This window comes from Oncorhynchus nerka, linkage group LG27, assembly GCF_034236695.1.
Source record: "Oncorhynchus nerka isolate Pitt River linkage group LG27, Oner_Uvic_2.0, whole genome shotgun sequence".
Lineage (NCBI taxonomy): Eukaryota > Metazoa > Chordata > Actinopteri > Salmoniformes > Salmonidae > Oncorhynchus > Oncorhynchus nerka.
In genome coordinates, this window is record NC_088422.1 from 71319034 (window position 1) to 71341710 (window position 22677).

General features: G+C 42.5%; 1 protein-coding gene across 2 annotated transcripts in view; it reads left to right on the forward strand.

The window, feature by feature from the left end:
• Positions 1 to 22677, forward strand: part of LOC115112283 (DNA-binding protein RFX7-like) — a 44094-nt gene that overhangs the window by 8376 nt on the left and 13041 nt on the right. For both annotated transcript variants that reach the window (XM_029639237.2, XM_029639238.2), the window contains exons 2-3: positions 11934 to 11967; positions 22275 to 22357. In XM_029639237.2, the coding sequence (XP_029495097.1) occupies positions 11934 to 11967; positions 22275 to 22357 (117 nt within the window). The remainder of the gene's footprint in view (positions 1 to 11933; positions 11968 to 22274; positions 22358 to 22677) is intronic.

Here is a 22677-nt window from a genome sequence, read left to right on the forward strand (position 1 = left end):
AGCTTTCATATGTTCTCATGTTTTGAGCAAGCACATATTGCACTTTTACTTTCTTCTCCAACACTTTGTTTTTGCATTATTTAAACCAAATTGAACATGTTTAATTATTTACATGAGGCTAAATTGATTTTATTGATATATTAAATTAAATTAAGTGTTCACTCAGTATTGTTATAATTGTCATTATTACAAATCAAATTTTAAAAATCGGCCGATTTAATCGGCTTTGTCTTTTTTGGTCCTCCAATAATCGGGATCGTCGTTGAAAAATCATAATCGGTCGACCTCTAGTTTACATACACTGAATTCGTATTTGGTAGCATTGCCTTTTAATTGTTTAACGTGGGTCAAATGTTTCGGGTAGCTTCCCACAATAAGTTGAGTGAATTTTGGCCCATTCCTCCTGACAGAGCTGGTGTTTGTAGGCCTCCTTGCTCGCACACGCTTTTTCAGTTTTCCCAAATGGGTAAGACCCATTTGCGACCAAGCTTTAACTTCCTGACTGATGTCTTGAGATGTTGCTTCAATATAGCCACATCATTTTCCTCCCTAATGATGCCATCTATTTTGTGAAGTGCACCAGTCCCTCCTGCAGCAAAGCACCCCACAACATGAGGCTGCCATCCCGTGCAAAATGGCTTAAGGACAACAAAGTCAAGATGTTGGAGTGACCATCACAAAGCCCTGACCTCAATCCTATAGAAAATGTTTGGGCAGAACTGCGAAAGTGTGTGCGAGCAAGGAGGCCTACAATCCTGACTCAGTTACACCAGCTCTGTCAGGAGGAAAGTGCCAAAATTCACCCAACTTATTGTGGGAAGCTTGTGGAAGGCTACCTGAAACGTTTGACCCAAGTTAAACAATTAATGCAATGCTACCAAATACTAACTGAGTGTATGTAAACTTCTGACCCACCGGGAATGTGATGAAAGAAATAAAAGCTAAATTATGTCATTCTCTCGACTATTATTCTGACATTTCACATTCATAAAATAAATTGATGATCCTAACTGACCTAAGACAGGGAATGTTTACTAGGATTAAATGTCAGGAATTGTGAAGAACTGAGTTTAAATGTATATGGCTAAGATGTATGTAAACTTCCGACTTCAACTGTACATATCTATACATGTCGGTGAATCGTTACATTCCTAATAATTATGCATTTCTGTATAGTACAAATCAGGGACCCAGATGTCATTCTGTTATTAGGTGTTAATCCACTTCACATCAAAGTTGAAACTTTATTATTTCGGCTGTCTTTTGAATTGTAAATCAGAGTAGATTAAGAGTTTTTGGAGAACTTGGTCACGAAAACTGAGAGAGATTTTACTGTCATTCTGTTGTAAAGTTTTCTATCTGTACTGTTCAAGTAAATGTGTTTTTGTAACATTGTCAGTGGACATTGTGGAACATAGTAGTTCTTGTGCATAGATTTTTATGGTTTGTTTATTAACTTTGCAATCAATGTTTGTTCTTTGGCATGCATATTAAGGTGAAAAATGTGTCTTGGCATCATTCTGTTACCATGGAATTGCCCTAATGTTACCTACAAGTTACCGTCCTGAATGGTGCATATTACACTTGACTGGGTGAGTACAGCTAAATGTTAGTACAGCCTGAGTGATAGATGATACCTATGATCTACATTTGGAGATCTGGCACAAAAGTAAATGCTGCCTCCCATGGAAAAGATCTGTCCTTGGCTTGGTTCTGGTGGTGCTGGACTGCCCTTTGGAAAGTTACGATGAGAGCTTTGCATGTCTCTCGAGTCAGTGGGAGACTGAGGATTGATTTGGCAGTTGACGTCAACACTGTAAACAGAATTCCCCATGGTGTTGGTGGGGTTATGATATGGGCAGGCGGTGCACAATTGGCCCAGCTTCGTCCGGGTTAGCGGAGGGTTTGGCTGCCAGGGATGTCCTTGTCCCATCGTGCACTAGCGATTCCTGTGGCTGGCCGGGCGTAATGCACGCTGACACTGTCGCCAGGTGTACGGTATTTCCTCCGACACATTAGTAATCTGGCTTCCGGGTTAAGTGGGCATTGTGTCAAGAAGCAGTGCGGCTTGGTTGGGTTGTGTTTCGGAGTACGCACTGCTCTTGAACTTCGCCTCCCAGAGTCCGTACGGGAGTGGAAGCGACATTACATTTACATTTACATTTTTACATTTAAGCCATTTAGCAGACGCTCTTATCCAGAGCGACTTACAAATTGGTGCGTTCACCTTAAGACATCCAGTGGAACAGCCACTTTACAATAGTGCATCTAAATCTTTTAAGGGGGGGGGGTGAGAAGGATTACTTTATCCTATCCTAGGTATTCCTGAAAGAGGTGGGGTTTCAGGTGTCTCCGGAAGGTGGTGATTGACTCCGCTGTCCTGGCGTCGTGAGGGAGTTTGTTCACCGTTGGGGGGCCAGAGCAGCGAACAGTTTTGACTGGGCTGCGCGGGAACTGTACTTCCTCAGTGGTAGGGAGGCGAGCAGGCCAGAGGTGGATGAACGCAGTGCCCTTGTTTGGGTGTAGGGCCTGATCAGAGCCTGGAGGTACTGAGGTGCCGTTCCCCTCACAGCTCCGTAGGCAAGCACCATGGTCTTGTAGCGGATGCGAGCTTCAACTGGAAGCCAGTGGACAGAGCGGAGAGTATCGAAGGCAGCCGATAGGTCTAGAAGGATGAGAGCGGAGGAGAGAGAGTTAGCTTTAGCAGTGCGGAGGGCCTCCGTGATACAGAGAAGAGCAGTCTCAGTTGAATGACTAGTCTTGAAACCTGACTGATTTGGATCAAGAAGGTCATTCTGAGAGAGATAGCGGGAGAGCTGGCCAAGGACGGCACGTTCAAGAGTTTTGGAGAGAAAAGAAAGAAGGGATACTGGGCTGTAGTTGTTGACATCGGAGGGATCGAGTGTAGGTTTTTTCAGAAGGGGTGCAACTCTCGCTCTCTTGAAGACAGAAGGGACGTAGCCAGCGGTCAGGGATGAGTTGATGAGCGAGGTGAGGTAAGGGAGAAGGTCTCCGGAAATGGTCTGGAGAAGAGAGGAGGGGATAGGGTCAAGCGGGCAGGTTGTTGGGCGGCCGGCCGTCACAAGACGCAAGATTTCATCTGGAGAGAGAGGGAGAAAGAGGTCAGAGCACAGGGTAGGGCAGTGTGAGCAGAACCAGCGGTGTCGTTTGACTTAGCAAACGAGGATCGGATGTCGTCGACCTTCTTTTCAAAATGGTTGACGAAGTCATCTGCAGAGGGGAGGAGGATTCAGGAGGGAGGAGAAGGTGGCAAAGAGCTTCCTAGGGTTAGAGGCAGATGCTTGGAATTTAGAGTGGTAGAAAGTGGCTTTAGCAGCAGCGACAGAAGAGGAAAATGTAGAGAGGAGGGAGTGAAAGGATGCCAGGTCCGCAGGGAGGCGAGTTTTCCTCCATTTCCGCTCGGCTGCCCGGAGCCCTGTTCTGTGAGCTCGCAATGAGTCGTCGAGCCACGGAGCGGGAGGGGAGGACCGAGCCGGCCTGGAGGATAGGGGACATAGAGAGTCAAAGGATGCAGAAAGGGAGGAGAGGAGGGTTGAGGAGGCAGAATCAGGAGATAGGTTGGAGAAGGTTTGAGCAGAGGGAAGAGATGATAGGATGGAAGAGGAGAGGGTAGCGGGGGAGAGAGAGCGAAGGTTGGGACGGCGCGATACCATCCAGTAGGGGCAGTGTGGGAAGTGTTGGATGAGAGCGAGAGGGAAAAGGATACAAGGTAGTGGTCGGAGACTTGGAGGGGAGTTGCAATGAGGTTAGTGGAAGAACAGCATCTAGTAAAGATGAGGTCGAGCGTATTGCCTGCCTTGTGAGTAGGGGGGAAGGTGAGAGGGAGAGGTCAAAAGAGGAGAGGAGTGGAAAGAAGGAGGCAGAGAGGAATGAGTCAAAGGTACGTGGGGAGGTTAAAGTCGCCCAGAACTGTGAGAGGTGAGCCGTCCTCAGGAAAGGAGCTTATCAAGGCATCAAGCTCATTGATGAACTCTCCGAGGGAACCTGGAGGGCGATAAATGATAAGGATGTTAAGCTTGAAAGGGCTGGTAACTGTGACAGCATGGAATTCAAAGGAGGCGATAGACAGATGGGTAAGGGGAGAAAGAGAGAATGACCACTTGGGAGAGATGAGGATCCCGGTGCCACCACCCCGCTGACCAGAAGCTCTCGGGGTGTGCGAGAACACGTGGGCGGACGAAGAGAGCGCAGTAGGAGTAGCAGTGTTATCTGTGGTGATCCATGTTTCCGTCAGTGCCAAGAAGTCGAGGGACTGGAGGGAGGCATAGGCTGAGATGAACTCTGCCTTGTTGGCCGCAGATCGGCAGTTCCAGAGGCTACCGACGAGACAAGACTGTATCTACCAATTGGATACCATGAAATTGGAGAGAAAAAGGGGTTCAAAAAGTGTTGGTCCTATGAAACAAAAGATCCCAGAAATGTTCAAGACTCACAAAAAGCTTGTTTCTCTGAAATGTTATGCACAAATGTATATCCCAGTTAGTGAGCATTTCTCCTTTGCCAAGATAATCCATCCACCTGACATTTGTGGCATATCAAGAAGTTGATTTAACAGCATGATCTCCACACTGGTGCACCTTGTGCTGGGGACAATACAAGGCCACCTAAATGTGCAGTTTTGTCACACAACACAATGCCACAGATGTCTCAAGTTTTGAGGGAATGTGCAATTGGCATGGTGACTTCAGGAATGTCCACCAGAGCTGTTTCCAGATAATTTATTTATAATTTCTCTACCATAAGCAGCCTCCAACATCGTTTTAGAGAATTTTGCAGTACGTCCAACTGAGCTCGCAACCACAGACCACATGTGTGGGCAAGCGGTTTTCTGATGTCAACGTTGTAAACAGAATTCCCCATGGTGGCGGTGGAGTTATGGTATGGGCAGGCATAAGCTACGGACAACGAACACAATTGCATTTTATCAATGGCAATTTAAATTCATTGAGATACAGTGACGAAAGCTAGAGCTGCTTGCTTTTTCATGACTCTTCTTCTTTTTGGCTAGAAATTCAAAATCTTAGGAGAGTGTGAGATTTGGATATGCAAATGTTTCCTTGTGAACCAGTAGAGGGGGTTGTCTGAGCAACACGGAACCCAAACCGGCTATGCTCGTGCGCAAATGTATTTTGTCTCCCCGCCCCAAACACGATCACGGCACGCAGGTTAAAATATGAAAACAAACTCTGAACCAATTACATTAATTTGGGGACAGGTCGAAAAGCATTAAACCTTTATGGCAATTTAGCTAGCTAGCTTGTACTTGCTAAATAATTTGTTCTATTAAGCTAGCTTGCTGTTGCGAGCAAATTTGTCCTGGGATATAAACATTGAGTTGTTGGAAGGAGGGGATGAAATCCAAACACAATGAGGATAGTCTTCAAAGATAATTAAAAATTACCTTCACCACCGGCAAACATGAGGCGGTTTTCAGGAGTGCAGAATTTTATAGAAATTTTCACCGCTACTGTCGAAGGTAGAATTTCTTTGTCGTCTTGGAAGTCCTTAATTGCGTTTTGGTGCAGTTCTATATCTTGAGTGAAAGTTCCTGTATTTTTGTAGGGAATGGAATCATAAGACGTTTTTCCATTTTTACACTAGTCAGCATTTTATTATCAGGTTTGTTTTTGCCAGATTACTGAATGACTGTCTTTGGATGGGCCCACAAACAATACCCTGCATTTTGGTTAGCCCTTAATTTCAATTAAACTAACAAATAAAGGAGGAAATTTAGTTATGTGGCGAGTACCCCTTAATGGATTAATTCCCACCAAGCATGATAAGATATTGTTTCTTTTCCCCCTCGTTCTCACCTTCCTCTCAAGGAACTTTTGGAATTCAGTTTAGAATTGGTTTGTGCTTGGAGCGAATCTGATACAAACCTGCGACGCAACAGAACAAGCATTGTGGCTTGATTTCTGTGAACACATCACATTATTTGAAGATTAGATATGCCTGTAAATTCAAAGGCAACAGAAGAACATTTAACAAATGTCAGGAATGTCAATTGAAAATGTGTTACGGGTAATTTTTTGTTTCTGGCTCTGTGCTTGAAGGACATTTTATTAGTTTAAGTGCATGCACATTGAAGGGAGGTAGGCCTACTATCTAGAAAAGTTGTTTTTTCTTTCGTTTTATGTGTGTATGCCTTGTCCTGATACACACATTCTACCCTTTCCTCGTTGTTGAACTTGTTACAAAAATGTATGCAGTCTTGTTAGGGCTGTCCCCGACTAAAAAAAATTCTTCATCGGACGAGAGTAGTCTGTTCTTTCGACCAGTCATTTCTGACTGAAAAGTTCTGTTACTGAAATCCCTAATTTGTTTAGGGAAACATTCCCTTTTCCCTTAACCCTTGCTATCTTTACGTGATCCGTGGATGCATCGCAATACATAGACCAATAGGGCCTAACCTATAGCATATCATCACATCAATAAATTGGTTGTAGCAAACTCCGATCACGATAACACATATGGCAGCAAAATGGATGCAGAGGACATGACAAACTCTAAACGGGGGAATCTTTATTTACTGGTTGCTCAAGAGGTAAAGGGGAAATCAGATGTGTGGAATACATTTTGACTTGTTGTGGAAAATACTGGAGATCAAGAGACGTCACTAAATAAACTATAAGCGTAGCCAAGAGTATGTTGTAATGTTAGATTTTTTTGTAAAGCCTTTTATTACAGCAAAGACTAAAAACGGTCACATGTGTTTGTGAATGCAATTGCCGAAATTGAACGGTTTATTTTCAAGGGTTGCTTTGTTTTATTTTATAACTAAAATGCTTGATTACATTTCAAATCATGAATGACTCATATGCTGTGTGATGCCATGAATGATTGATACAGTAGCCTATACACAGTGCATTGGGAAAGTATTCAGACCCCTTGACTTCCACATTTTTGTTACGTGACAGCCTTATTCTAAAATGGATTCAATTGAGGGGGAAAAAACAATCTACACAATACCCCATAATGACAAAGCGAAAATACATTTTGCAAATGTATTAAAAACACAACTGATCACAAGTATTCAGACCCTTTTACTTTGTTGAAGCACCTTTGGCGGTGATAACAGCCTTGAGTCTTCTTAGGTATGCCGCTACAAGCTTGGCACACCTGTATTTGGGGAGTTTCTCCCATTCTTCTCGCAGGTCCTCTCACGCTCTGTCAAGTTGGATGGGGAGCGTCACAGCACCGCTATTTTCAGGTCTCTCCAGAGCTGTTCGATTTGATTCATTTCCGTGCTCTGGGTGGGCCACTCAAGGACATTCATAGATTTGTCCCAAAGCCACCGCTGTGTTGTCTTGGCTCTGTGCTTAGGGCCGTTGTCCTGTTGGAAGGTGAACCTTCGCCACAGGCTGAGGTTCTGAGAGCTCTGGAGCGGGTTATCATCAAGGATCTCTCTGTACTTTGCTCCGTTAATCTTTCCCTCGATCCTGACTAGTCTCCCAGTCCCTGCCGCTGAAAAAAGTAATAAGTATTATTGTTTGTATTTATTTTTCATAAATATAACCTTTTATTTAATTGGGAAGAGTCTTGGTGGTTACAAACATCTTCCATTTAAGAATTGATGGAGTCTACTGTGTTCTTGGAACTTCAATGCTGCAGAAATGTTTTCCAGATCTGCGCCTCGACACAATCCTGTCTCGGAGCTCTACGGACAATTCCTTCGACCTCATGGCTTGGTTTTTGCTCTGACATGCACTGTCAACTGTGTGACCTTTATATAAACAGGTGTGTGCCTTTTTCAAATCATGTCCAATCAATTGAATGTTCCAATCAAGTTGTAGAAACATCTCAAGGATGATCAATGGAAACAGGATGCACTTGAGCTCAATTTAGTCTCGTATAGCAAAAGGTCTGAATACTTATGTAAATAAGGTAATAGGTTTTTTTTTTTAATATAAATTAGCAACATTTTCTAAACCTGTTTGCTTTGTCATAATGGGGTGTTGTGTGTAGATTTAATCAATTTCAGAATAAGGCTGTAACGTAGCAAATTGTGAATAAAGTCTGCGGTCTGAATACTTTCCGAATGCACTGTAAGTATTTAAACAGGCCGAAGTAAGTTACGGTATTAAGACTAAACGGGATGCTCTCTTAGGCCTAGAGCGCGATCAATGGTGGTTCTACAAGGCTGCTATACTACGCCTTCTAATGATAATGACATTACTTATTATTATAATGATCATCATAATAGTAATAATAATGAGATCAAGAAAAGGAGGGTTATTATAATTTATCTGAAAATGTAATTATAAGTAATGCCAAAGATCCTGTTCTAACAAAACAGTGTAAAGCCTTTATTACAGGATAGCAAATATTTTAAAAATATATATATATTTAAGTCTAATTTGCGAAATGGTCTATCTAATTATCCGACATGTTGTGGTTGCGTGATGCTTGGTGCTCACGGAATCAGTAGGCTATTAAACAAACACTCAAATAGGCAACAGAAGCAGGATTTCTTATTTCTATAGATTATATATGGATGATTTTATAAAGCCAGGCATATTTTAACAGTTAGGCTATTGATTATAGACCTAATTAGGTTGGGGTTTATTAATGTTGCACCATTGTCTTTAACCATATACAATTTCAGTAGCACATGTTTTAGTGATGGACTGTTACGGCCTGCACAATGGATTTGTCCACTCAGACGCGCAAACCGGACAGTTGTCTTGTACACCATGGTTTTAGTGTTTGCTACTGCTCGACTAAAGACATTTTGGTCGACCAACAGCATGTCGACTAAATGAGGTCAGCCCTAATTCTTCCTAATTAATGCAGTTGGGAGACCCACAACATTCCTATGCTTGGGAGTATTTGCACACTCAAACAAGGTGCCAGTTAAAAGGGAGGAAGGTGTGTAGAAGATTATGCTTTCAGCACCCGATGGCTTGTGCTTTTTATATATATATATGTTTTTTAATAGAGTTGTACACTGACAATCAGTTAAGCCCGTACTCACTGAGTTTTCACCAGCCATGAGACTTGTCTGTGTCCTGAAAAAAACCTCTGTGTGGGTAAATGGTGACTTTCAACGTTTGACTGACTGGAGTGGAGCGAGGTCTCATGTCTATGGTGGTAGTTATATTTAACAGTTGACCTACTGTCTTTAAATCTTTGAAAGTTATGTTAGATCTGATTTATAGGCCAGTTGTTATGAACTTTAACTCCCAGTTGTGCTATTCAGTTGAAACTGAACTGTAGTGGGCTGTATCTGCTCCACACTCAATTTGGTGGCTGTTCTGATGGTATGTCAGACTTCAGTTTAAAAGATTCACCATCATCTCTCTAGTGGAAGAATATGAGATCCGAGAGGTTCAACAGGGTTGGATGTCTGCTCCGCCGTTGGAGGGTTTACCCACGTTGATCATTCAGAATAGCACAGCTTTCGTACTCCAGCCTTCCCCAGTGTCAGGCCACTGTCTGCGGTTGCTGAGTTTTAGAGGTGAATGTCAGGCAATCCTCTTTCTCCCTGAAGCAGCCATATTGAGGCAGGGTGGTGGACAGTGAGCAGCCCGGGCTGCCCCTTCCTGGCGGCTCTGACTGTTGTTTACGTTCAGTATGGGGAGTGCAAGAGGGGCCAGCTGGGGGGGCAAACAGTCTGCTCTGCTGCCTTTGGTAATCAGGGTGCTTTTCAGGAAAAAACGATACACACAGTCCCTATTAATGTAACATTTTAGGTTTAGTGTTTATTATTTCATATATTACCAGTTATCGTTTTCGAATGTTGATTTGTGTTTTGACTTAGACTCTTATCTCTCTCAACGTTTCAGAATGATTTATTAAAAGGCTGAATTAAGACCTGTTGTGTGGTAGATGTAGGCACATTAGTTGATGATCATTCAAGGGTTTCTGAACTGGGTAGCTAAGGGTAATTCAATACACGCAGCAGTTGGCTGCTTAGTGCTGAAAGGTTGTTGTGAGAGACAAAATCCTGCAAATATATACAATCAATCATGTAAATCTCAAGCTGTGGTGGTTGGTGCATGCCACTAAAAGAATTAGATCAGACATGTTGAAGTTTACCTAGTGCAGCTTGGATATAGATGAATTAGGCCAACATAGGCAGGGTGAGTGGGTTCATTACTCAGAGCTGCGCTAGTCTACTGCCAGCCCAGGGTTCAACAGGATGTGTTTAGAAACCAGACTTCCTCAGTCTCAACGTACGTTTATTGCATAGTAATGGGTCCATGATTCACATGACTATCACCAAACTCAGAATTTAGGGACCGGAAGGGATGGCTGTTCTATAGGAACACAAACTCAGACTCTGACCCACAGGAATTTTTTATTTTATTTATAATAATGTCAGAGAAATCTGTGCCATTTTTATACTGCAGGTTGATTTACACCTAAACCCCATTTGTAATGCCAGTCATCAACATTATTGTGTACCCTGCCAAGTGAGGTTCTACTCCAGACTAAGTGATTCTAGGCAGAGCTTGTTAAGTCATGCTCAGTCAGGGGCTCTGTGTGACCAGAATTTGGGGTATAATTGCTGCAGAACATTTAACTGGAGTAATGTGCAGTAAGGAGCTGGCAGGGAGAATCTAAATCCTGTCTTCCCCTTTCCCAATCCCCTCCCAGCTCCCCACAGCAACAATGACTTAACGAGGCGCTCTCTCGGTACCTGCCTGGCCTTACCTAGAAACCGCTTAATGAGAGGAACCTGGCAGACCTGCTTATTATCAACACTGAGAAATCCTGGCATCACCTAGTAACAGTCCATTAAAGCTTACTTTCTCTGTCACCGCTAATAAGAGTCTCCTGATTCTGCCCTGCCCTGAGTAACCTAGTAACAGCCCCTCAGTCTGACCTGGCCCCATATCACACAGCAACAACCTGACATCTGAACCTAACCTTTACTTTTACTTAACAAATAAGTAAGTCCTAGGTTCTGCCCCTTCATTGTAGTAGATGATCAAATAGGACCAGCCTGCCTCATTATGACCAGTTCTTGCGTCGATTCATAGTAGTATGAGAGGCCATTGCATGAGAGCCAAGTTACCATCTCCTACTATGTTGTCCAGGTAAACTGACTTGAATGTGGGCTGAGCCACACAGAGAGGGATTTACCATGTGGTTCAATTGGAGAATTGTCATGGACCACGCCACGCGCCTCTTGAGCTGCAGAATGTGTAGACACACACACACACTGAGCGATAATTTTTTACAATTCGGCATCTCTCAACCTTTTGAGTTGTGGTTCACACCAATATCTTGGCCTTGCCTCACGTGATATTTCTGAAGTCTATGGAGAGGAAATTGGGTCAATTCAGGCTATGGGAGTAGATGTGTGTTGTTTTTGAGTGGGCGGACTCAGCAAGGGGCCACGATAATCTCTGACTGTAAAGCATTAGCAGCCTCTCCGCTCACTTCACTGTGAGGAACTGTAGCAGGCTGTCTGAACAATTGTAACCAACAGTCAGTGAGTCCGTTTTCTCTATTTGATTTTAACTCTCTGTCTGAGAGAGCTTGTCTGTCTCTATAGGTCCTTTGCCTAATATGCTGTGGGATTAATTAATGATAGGTTGACTTTCTTTTCTGTGTTTCTAGCAGTATGACATTGCCTTGAGGTCAAGTCAGATCTTACGGTACTTATTTATATGGATTAGGCCCGGGTACTGGATTGAAGTCCCCTCAATGACTGTCAAGGACTTTCTGAGGGAGGTGTTATTAATAGGCATTGAGTGCTATAGGACATTTATGTAGTGTCTGTATCCATTTTTACATAAGACAACATGTTCCTGGGATATATTGGTTATGACCAGGGAGACGCGGGTGGGAGGGTTGTCTCATGCCTTAGGTTACAATGATTTATTAATACATCCGGTTTATGCATGGTGCTCACGTTATACTTGTCATACTAATTTGTCCTATGTTTCTCTTTTTTTCAGTAAATCTGTACAGTCAAAGGTGGACAATATTTTGGTGAGTTTTCCTTGTCATAAAGCCTTGTCATTAACCACATTGTATGCGCTGTTCACAATTCTTATACTTTCCCCCCCAATGTTTAAGGTTGGTTTTTGACTTAAGGTAAGCATAAGGTAAGGTCAATTAGGTGTCTGAAATGTAATCTCTGTGCTTATCTCACCTCGCCGGTGTTGTGAGACTGTTAGAGGATGAAGAGAAGCAGCATTGCCATCTACTCTGAATGTAGTATTTAAACAGGTGGTCCTATGTTTGACTTATTTATACCACACTTGATGTCAGAGCTGAAAGTAGCCCTGTTATGAAACGGCTATTGCTGACAAAATACTGCTCAGTCCTGTTGAATGATCTCACTGAAACTCCACTAACCCATTTAATCTTACTTCATGAGTCCTATAGTTATACTACACAGTATTTGGCTCGTAATGGTCTCCAGAAGATGGGATGAAATGATTTACATCTGTGCTTGGTGTTGTAACCAAACCAGTGGTCATGTCCCTTTGTCATCACCTCATCTTTTTAGCCCTTTGTGTTTTTGCTCATAGGTTCTGGCCTTCAACTGAAATTCAGTCAACCACGGTGTGATTGAACATACATTATCATCTAAAACCCACCTTGACATACTTGAACATAACTCAGTCAAACGTTCACACAAATCTCCTATTGACATCTGCAGCACATGGCTTACCTGAAAGTTCAATATGTTTACGTGTGTTCACGTGAGGATTTAGCCTATGTACTGTAATGGACCAAGTATAGAAATATTTTGCCTGTCAATAGAGATGGGTGCTATACAACACTAAGGTAAGATCCAGTGCATTGCCGGCAGGAGACTGAGCAGAGGTCAAGGCTACACTCTAGTTACTCTGGGAAACCTGTCAATACTGCAGGATGGGCTTCAGCTTGTCAGAGGTGTATCTTACCAACAGGTATGTTGAGGATAGACGGCTAGACCTGTCAAAGCAATCAAATCACCCACCACCACTGCCACATTGTAGCCTGCGTTTTGCACTCAGGCTAGACATACAGTGGGGCAAAAATAATTTAGTCAGCCACCAATTGTGCAAGTTCTCCCACTTAAAAAGATGAGAGGCCTGTAATTTTCATCATAGAAACACTTCAACTATGACAGACAAAATTAGAAAAAAAATCCAGAAAATCACATTGTAGGATTTTTTTATGAATTTATTTGCAAATTATGGTGATTTATTTTTTTTAAATTTACAATTGGGTAACTTGGTGATCCAAGCTGATTGTTATTAAAGCATCACTTGTTAATGCTTCAATACACTTCCTGAGCTAAGTCTGATGCGCTAAGTGTGTGTGTGTGTGTGTGTGTGCGTTCCTGCGCACTTGTGTGTGTGTGGCATTTGAATGAAGGGAGATCTCAGCTGAACTGGGCCCAAGGGTGTTGGAAGTAGTATTATGTTTCAGAGCCATGCAAATGCCACCTTGGTCTGTATGTTCTGAATGTGACAGGATTAGCAATAAGACTCATGACATGCCTCCCTGCGGATGCCTTGTTCGCCTCTATCTGAATGTCTGTTAAGATGGGGAATCACTGAGGACATTTATCCCCAAGCCACCTCACCCTATCCTATGATTTCACTGAGCCGTGTAAAGACAAAATAGTTGAAGTGTACCTATGATGAAAATTACAGGCCTCTCTCATCTTTTTAAGTGGGAGAACTTGCACAATTGCCCCACTGTATAAGGAGGTCAACGGGTGTTTGTCCTCATTGACCTGCCTTGCCTCTCTCTCCTCAGTGAAAGGGGACCCCAATCCCTGTGGTTAAAGTCCTGTCTCGTGTAATGTTAAGTGCAGAATCCCTGGAGCCCTAAAGTGTCACACAAGTCTCCATGTTCATGGCAGGTGCCAGAGTCGGCAATACACGCATGAGCTCCCGTGCTCCAGTCTGCTCCCGTGCTCCAGTCTGCTCCCGTGCTCCAGTCTGCTCCAGTCTGCTCCAGTCAGCTTTACGGCGCTAAATGTTGCGATCTCACATGCCACCTTGCATCAGTTGCGCTCATTAAAGGTTAATGCCTTCAGTTGTATTCCACATGGGTCTTGTGTTTTTCAATTCCGACAGACTTTGTTTTCTTTGCCTCTTAAGGATTTCTAGAGGACATGGGAAAGCACTAGCGTCTAATATTAACCGCGCTCTCTCCCTCTGTTTTCATTTACAGACTTTGAATGTGTCAGCGGAGGTGATAAGTAGAACACACATCAATAATGAAACTTGTGTTGATACACTGTGGTTGTTTCCTGCCTCAGACTGTGTCTTATGGAGATGTGAGAGTGGTCTCTGGGGAGAGGTGGCCGTTTTTAGTCTTTCAGTGGAGCAACCCACCTCTGTGTGTGTTGAATCACTAATGCCCAGCCTACGCTCCACTATTAATGTCTTAGTAATATATATATAGTCTTCTACCATCAGGGTCTACATGATGCATCTCTTTCTGGTGTCTGGCCTCATATCGAACTGGTTCTGTTCAGATGTCCTCAGTTATAGCTGCCCTTTGTGTGAATATTCATTCGCTGTAGAGCTTTGCGTTTAGTTGGAAGACTCTGGGGGTTAATGGTTCTTGTGATGTGAGAGAGAGAGAGGTCATCTGCCAGGTGGTTGAGACAAAGTAGATATCATGTACAGTAGCAAGCCAATGTAACCAGCGGCTTAACCCGTTAATTACCATTTTATCTCCCTGTGTGTTATCGTTTCCTCTAATAGCTTTCAGTTTCTCTGAGCCTCAACACAACCAATCAGGGTTCCTCTCACGTCTAGCTCATTCTCCTAGATGGTATCAGACTCGGTAATAAAGTTGTCGGGTTGACGCCATAGCTCAGTTTTGCCGACACATAGCATAGCTAGTTGTGTAACTGCCATTTATGAACTTGTCTTTCACCCAACAAAAAGCTATAGTGTTGTTGTTGGCGTGAGAATACAACCAGGCTATAATTGTTCTGTTGATGTTGTTGGTACCGAGGGGACTGATATATGGTGGTGGATGGGTATTTAACCTTGGCCTTGTGAAGGTGCAGGGGAGTGTAGACTGTCTGCTGACACTGACTCATTTAGGATTGTCATCCCAAGTGTGGACCCTTGCCCTGCGAAGGGTGCTGTTTGCTGTAGTTTGTCGGGTCTTCCGACCCAGGCCAGTCAAAGTACAAATGGACTTCAGAGATGTAAGGTCTGTAAGTGGCTGATGTTGAATGACTGCAGAAGTGGGGCTGGGTAATATATGGAATTAATTTGAATGTATGTTTTAGCGCAATGTTTTTATGAGCATTTATTTTTGGTCTCGTCTCCTTCGATCCTTCAGTGCTGTGTACACTGCACCTTCCCACTCGCCAGAGACACCAAGCCCCTCCCCCTGCCACTCACAACAACAAAGCCGAAAGATCACTTAAACCTCTCTGACAACAAGCAGTTTCAACTTGCTATTTGCATTTTAGGTTTGGTCCAACAGAATTGATAGATTTCCCCTCTAACGATAACCTTTTTATGTCTCAACTCCCAACATTTAGAACAGAGCAGACCCTACTAAAACGAGAGTCTCAATGAACATGATTGTGGAAAATGTATGCTCAGTTTCTGTCGTGCGAGACATTGCGGTACCACCTACTGCTAGCAGCATTTTAGTCACATACTGTTATGTGCTAGCTGTCTAGTCTGGGTTTTAAAAATGTTCAATGAGCATGAAAATACACATTTATATAAGGAACTGGCAACTCGTTCTCATTCTGAGAAATAAGCATCTAATCCAGGTAGGCCACTTGATTTTAACATCTAAACAAAGTGAACAGGCTATGTCGTTCAAACAGTTGGAGACGGACCGGAGGGTGTATTCATAACAGTTCAACTGTTCTACCTTGTTAGCAAGCAAATAGATCCAAGTACTCTAGACTTTAAATATAAAGATTAGCTGGCTACCATCTCAAGCACGTAGGCTTGTGCTTGAGATTGTTTATGAGACGTGTTAATGTTCTATAATGCCTGCTACCAGAATTTGGTCATTATGAGTGGATGTGCATGGTTCTGGTTACATTTGTAACAAAATTGGCATTTTCCTAGACTTAAAATCCAGATCAGTGATTATTGCAAAAAAAAAGGTTAAACTATTTTAATCAAATAATTCAATTATTAGTGGGTCTTATGGTTGTGGAAGGCTTAGATTTAACCTAGATGTAATTTTACAAGCCCGGAATTCATTAGATTATTCCTGACTGTTTGAAATGCAAGGTATTTTACCTTTTTAATTGTACATCAAAGCTTATTTAGATTAAACAAATAAATAGAGACATATATTGTGAATCGCCCATAATCGAGAAGATTTTTAGGCCATATCGGCCAGCCCAATACAGAAGACACAGGTCCTCTTCTCAAAGCCTGCCTAGTTACGACGTAATTATTTCAATCACTATCACTTGCATGATGGGATAAAACTTTGATACTGAAATAATTACCAACGGTAATGAAAGTAAACCATTGCCAACAGTGAGGGATCTTGTACTTCCAAGCAGTGATGACTACTGGTATCCATATTTAATTTTTTAAATGTACCTTTATTTAACTAGACAGTCAGTTAAGATCAAATTCTTATTTCCAATAACGGCCTAGGAATAGTGGGTTAACTGGCTTGTTCAGGGGCAGAACGGCAGATTTTTACCTTGTCAACTCGGGGTTTCAATCTTGCAACCTTTCGGTTACTAGTCCAACGCTCTAACCAGGCTACCTGCCGCCCCAAAGAGTTGGGTAGGTTACTTTCTAAATGTAATCCATTAGTTACTAGTTACCTGTCCAAAAGTGTAATTAGTAACGTAACTTTTAGATTACCCAAACTCAGTAATATAATCTGATTCCATTCCGTTTAAGATTACTTTCCCCTTAAGAGGCATTAGAAGAAGACAAAAATGTATGTTGCCAATTGAACGACATCTATTGCAGGATAAATCAATGTTAAAGTTTACATAGCTGGCCACATACGGATGTAAAGTTTTACTTTATGGGTTGGTTATGAAGGCTTCTTCAAACCCATCGCTTTCTACTACATATAATATGATAGACTTTGGTTTTTAATGTAAAGATATAATTTTATCAGAATTCCAGTCATTCCAATAAATGTTATACCCCTTGATCTTCAGAATAGGACTTGGAAGTATAAATTAACCAAATTGTTTTACCTGAGCATGACCCCAAAACTAAGGAGTTATTAGCCAGCCCTACTCTGTTTATGATTTTGTCGTCATGGAGGACTGATTGGGCTCATTGATCCGAGTTGAAAAGGAAATGCTGTGCTCATGGAATGGCATGCTTTGAGCACTACCGAAGAGAGAAAAAGCCGACTTGTATTCCAGGCTTGGATCCGCACTGTGCAGCTATTTTTACTCTGTCCACTGGTTTCAAAAACAATGATTGATAATCAACTTAAACTTCTTGAATTCAACCATTATTGGGTTCAAATACATATTTTTATATTTGAACAGCCATCCACAACAACCACAATCCATAAGGCATAAATGGCTAAATGCGAGAGTAGCAGTGTAATTCACATCAATACGCTATGTAGATATCAATATCCGTATTGCCATAGACTAAACCACTGCTGTCATCCTTACCTCCAATGCGTTTATTCAAGTTGGATAATCTTTGGATGCCGACAGCAGTCGCATCATTGGAAGACAGCTTGGACTTTAGCCCGCAAAAGCCTGTTCCTGCTACTTTTCCGCGATCCATCACACATTTGGCGTGTCATCATGTGGTCTCAGGCTTGTCAGACTCGCTCAGGTGGAACGAACATAAACTTGCACCTTTTTTAAATACTGATTTGAATGTTTTGAATGTTTTTTTCACAAACATCCTTTCTGAATTTAAAAGTAATCCTCTAAGTAATCATCTAGTTTTTTTTTTTAAGTATCTGTAATCTGATTACAATATTTTTACTGGTAATTTAACGGATTACAGTTAGTTTTTTTGTAATCCCTTACATCTAACTGATTACATGTAATCCGTTACTCCCCAACCCTGTCCATATAAACATAGTTGAGTTTGTATTGGTCTTTCATTGTAGTCTGGTTTGAGTATTTGAAAAACATAGACTTGTCCTTACTTCCACTTTGGAAGTGTGCTGTGTGAAGTAGTGGGGCTTGTCTGGCAGCAGCAGGGTGTGATGTCCTTTGCTCCGCCAGTGAAGGACCAATAGTAGTCATGGCTCCTTTGTCTGACAGAGGGTGTGTAACGTAGAGCAGCGTGTCTGTTTACTCGCTTCCACTCCATGAGACTCTCCTTCTAAAAGGAGAGTCCAGTTGGCTCCACGACGTCTGTCTGTGAGCCATTTTTATTCCCCCCCCCCCCCATCGCTTACGCTGCTCAGTGGCTGATAACTTTAGCCATTGGTGAGCTCCCGTTCCCCTAGCAACAAAGAGGCGAATAGAAAAGACAGAGGGGCGAATGCGTCTATTCTTAGAAACCAATTGAACAGGGTGGGGAGCAGTGTGTGTGTGTGTATGTACGCTGTGACTATGTTTGATGGGGGCTGCTGACCACTCCGCTAGCAGAGGCCAGTCCAGGGGAAAGGGTTAACGACAAGGGGATTTCAGTTTATCTCAGTCTGCCGGCGCTGTGCACAAACATCCCCCCCCCCCAGACCTGACTATGGCTGTCTGGCTCTGTGCACTCATGCCGTCAAGACATGTTTGTCAACATCTCTGTGTTGTGTGTGTGAATGTTTATCCCCTCCTTGCTATGGCACCTAGAGCTTCTCTTTATGGTCATGTGTTGGGTGTTTAACTCTTTTCCATAATGTTGGTGTCAGAGATGCTGCTCTGGACATTCAGGCTGTTTTGGCTGTCCACTGCAGTCCGCACCACAATGTAAAGCACTGGTCTGGTGGTCTGATGTTCCCTAGCGTTGGTGTCCTACAGCAGACACCATTTAAACAAAAGCTTGTTTACGTGAGCTTAACTGGCCGCTCCGCTCTGCTAGCCCCCGGATTAGGTATTCCTCGGATTATTGCTACCTCCGATGACTTCCTCTATGGGGGGTTGGTTGGGTCATTGAAATACCATGGGACTGTCTGTATCCCTTCTGCTTTTAGATGCTGTCGTCGTGGTCCATCAATCGGTCTTGAATTAATAGTGCATTGCACACACAGCTTCATGTTAAATAAACGTTATTCATTTCAGTGTTTGCCTCTGAATTGTTTTTGTAAAAAAAAAGAGAATAATTAGGTGCTAGAAAAAACAATCGTACCACATGTTGGTTACTGTTTTAAAACAGTGAATATTGTGTAGTAGACAGAGGCACCATGGGCCCTTCAGATGAGGATGTTTTTTATTTTGGTGCAAAAGCTCCACTACGGTGCAGCTCATCAAGAATCCAGAACATGATGTGTGAGCCTGCTCCTCCCCCTGCAGGGCCCTCCCGCTCCGTGTTGGGGAGTTGTGCCTGGAGCCAAAGTCTCTCGTCTGCCGCCTTCTACTCCAGCAGAATTTAAATCACCCCTGCCCCGCCCTATCATCTTCCCTATTCCCTTTGAAGCAGCGTGTTGGAGAGGGCTGTTTCCTGTTTGTAGCTCTGGGCCCAGCCATCCTCCAAACACTGAACTGGGTTGGGTTCAACTGGCATTATCCATCGTAGTACTGGGGTAGAGAGAGGGTGAGATACAGATTGTGCTTTGTTTATTTTTTGCGTCTGTGTATTGTGTTTCACAGCTGAGCTTAGGTGTGTGTGTGTGTTTTATATTTATTATGGATCCAAAGCTTTTTACTATCATTCTGTGTCATTGTTTTATAGTGTAGTTTCTTGTTCTTTTTATTCAGTTTAGTCACATGATTTATCAATTTGCAATACATTTGCCAATCGGTTGTGCAGGCAGACTTATTTGCCATTCCTTTTGCCTCCTCCCTCAACCATAAAATGTTTAAATTCCCCATCAATCCACGGGGACTTAAGTGTGTGTGTGCGCCAGCACGTTTCAAAGCTTGTGTCTGTGTGATTGAGAGGGAGGTTTAAGCAAGAAACCAACAGTGAGTAAGAGTGCAAGCGTGATCCAGTGCTTGCTTGTTTGTTTACTGTTGTAAGTTGTACTTATCTGTGGCATGTGTGGCCACTTGCTGTTGTAGTGCTGCTAGTGCAATGCCCGGCGGGAGTGGAGGTGGTCACTGAGCAGTGGAGATCAGATCATGGCGTGACACAGCCCCAAAGCCCCTCTGTCACGACATCTGTGCGACCCAGTGCTGCACGTGCCAGACCCTCTCCCCCCACCCCAAAACCCTGAAAATACAAATACCAGATTTAGGCTACCTCCTCTGTTTTGGTGGGGAATTTTTGGCATGCCTTCCAAAGTCACTCAGTGAAATAGCTTCCAAATACTGAAACGGTTTTCTCAGTTAATGTATGTTGATGTGTTGTAAAACATGTCATAGTGCTGTAGCCCAGCTACCCTAGTCGAAGACGTCTGTGTGACACCCTCATCTGAATTCACATGGAAAAGTCTGCCTCCAGCATTATTTGACTAACTGCAAATAACTGTCTAAAAAGAGATAGAAAGTAATGAACTTTAAAATGCATTTTTTCCACCCCCAAAGACTGTCTGTTTGTTAGGTTAGCAGGTATCAGTGTTTGTTAAAGTTATAACAACCCCCTCTGGATATTGCAGGGCTCCATCACCTCATATTTATCCTTATGTTCCTTCAAGGTCTTCTGTTAAGGGGTTTTCACATATAGTCCTCTTTAAAATAACGGATATCATATGTCTCATGATGTCTTCTCACACTATTCAAACCACACAATCGAGTTATGAAGCTCTCTTAGCTTATAGATCACATTTCAAACAAATCTGAACTAAAAACTCCACACACATTTTGGTATTTCTGTGCATCCTTGACAAGCGCTAAAATCAATATCCCAAAACAGTGTCCAATATCCAAAAACTGCACATATATTTTCTGTGAACCTACACATCACCATCTTCTCTTTGTGGCACCAATGTGAGGATTTATGGCTGGGGAAACAGTGTTGCAGTAGTCTAGTGTGTGGTGCGGGAATAATGACAAGGGAACCTGGGAAGTTTAGTGTTCACATTGCCCTAAAAAAGGGAACTGGACATTCGGAATTCTAGCGAACCGAACTCAGACCACACACTAACCCTGTCCCCTCGTTGGAAACATTTGTTTGATCTCATTAAGAGATTTCCTCATGGCTTTTGTCATTGTGGCAGGGATGAGGACCCCCTGTGTTGATCTTTAACACCCTGTGGTATTTACTGCACACACCCGTTTTTAGAAACATTCAGAATCCAAGAGGTTGAAGGTTTTTGTGTAATTTTGTTTATCCTGACACTCGTCCACATTGATCTTAGCTCGAGCACTGTTTTATCAGGATGCATCCAGGATCCTTCTGAACGAGACCTCATCAAGATCAGTGGTTCTCTCTGTGGCAATTTCCACCCCTTTCCCTCTCTTCCTGGATTTTGTAATCTCTCCTTTACATCCCTAATCTCATTTGCAGGATCATCCATGTTTTTGTTTTCTTGTGTGTGGGGGGGTATTTGTTCCTGAACATTGTGTGTTGTGTTTTTCACACAGTTTTGAACTATAGTTCGAATAAGTTTGATTATTTGTTAATGTATTTGGTCCAGTTGGTTTCACATTGTCAAATTAACTAAAACTCCTAAACTAAACCAAAACACTTGTCCATGCAAGTAATTTGTTTATTGGACAAAAATATTTGTTTCGTGTGCTCCCGGGTGCTGATAATGTTCAAACTAGTCCAACCGAACTAAAGGGGCTGTTTGAAATGGTTGTTTTAGGTTTCACTGGAACTGAAGAGTCTTTGTCTTACATTTTCATAACTGTTTAATTAACATTTTTACACTGATGGTGCTTCAAAATGTCCTACATTGTACAACGAAACACTTAGCTTTCTTTGTTACTACATCAGAAACAATGAAAGCACCTGACTTCACTCAGTGGAGAGTAGACTAAGAATGGATCATTTTAAATAGGAAACGTTTCTGTATTATTCATGCTCTTCAAGCTGGAGTAGAAGGCAACCTGTCAGCCTTTGTGGAACGTATCTTGGTGGATTATTGTAGTAGTGAGAATGAAAAGAAGCATTTCTTTTCTCATGTTTGGTCTGAGGGAGATGTCAGTAGAGCATGTTAAGTCAGTGGAGTCGAGTGATAAAGACACTACCATGAACACTACTACTCACAGGGATGACAGAACATAATATCTTTTTCACGTGCAAAACAAAAGTTAACACGTTTGTTATTAAATCCCTCTTCTTCCCTGTGCGCCGCTTTTACAGCAAGATGTGGAGACGTTTACAGACATCGAGAAACTCTACCTCTACCTTAAGTTGCCTTCTGGTCCCAGCAACAGTGAAAAAAGGTAATTGATCATTTTTTCATTGTTTTTCATTTCATTCATTGTCATGTCTGCATGTAGTTCCACGCCATTTGCACATGACTTAGCCTGTTGTTCATCTTCCCCATTATCCATTAGCCTAGTAGCATAATATAGATGTTCTGCACCACATCTACTACAATGCTTGTCAACATTAGCTTGGACTGTAGTTATGTCAAACTCTGCTCGTTATGCTAAACTCTCCCTTAGAGCGCAAATAAGCTTTGGCTGTTTTTTTTCATTTTTATCATTGCATTGATTGATTTGATATTGAATTCCCACTTAGGACTACCAATTAGATGTGT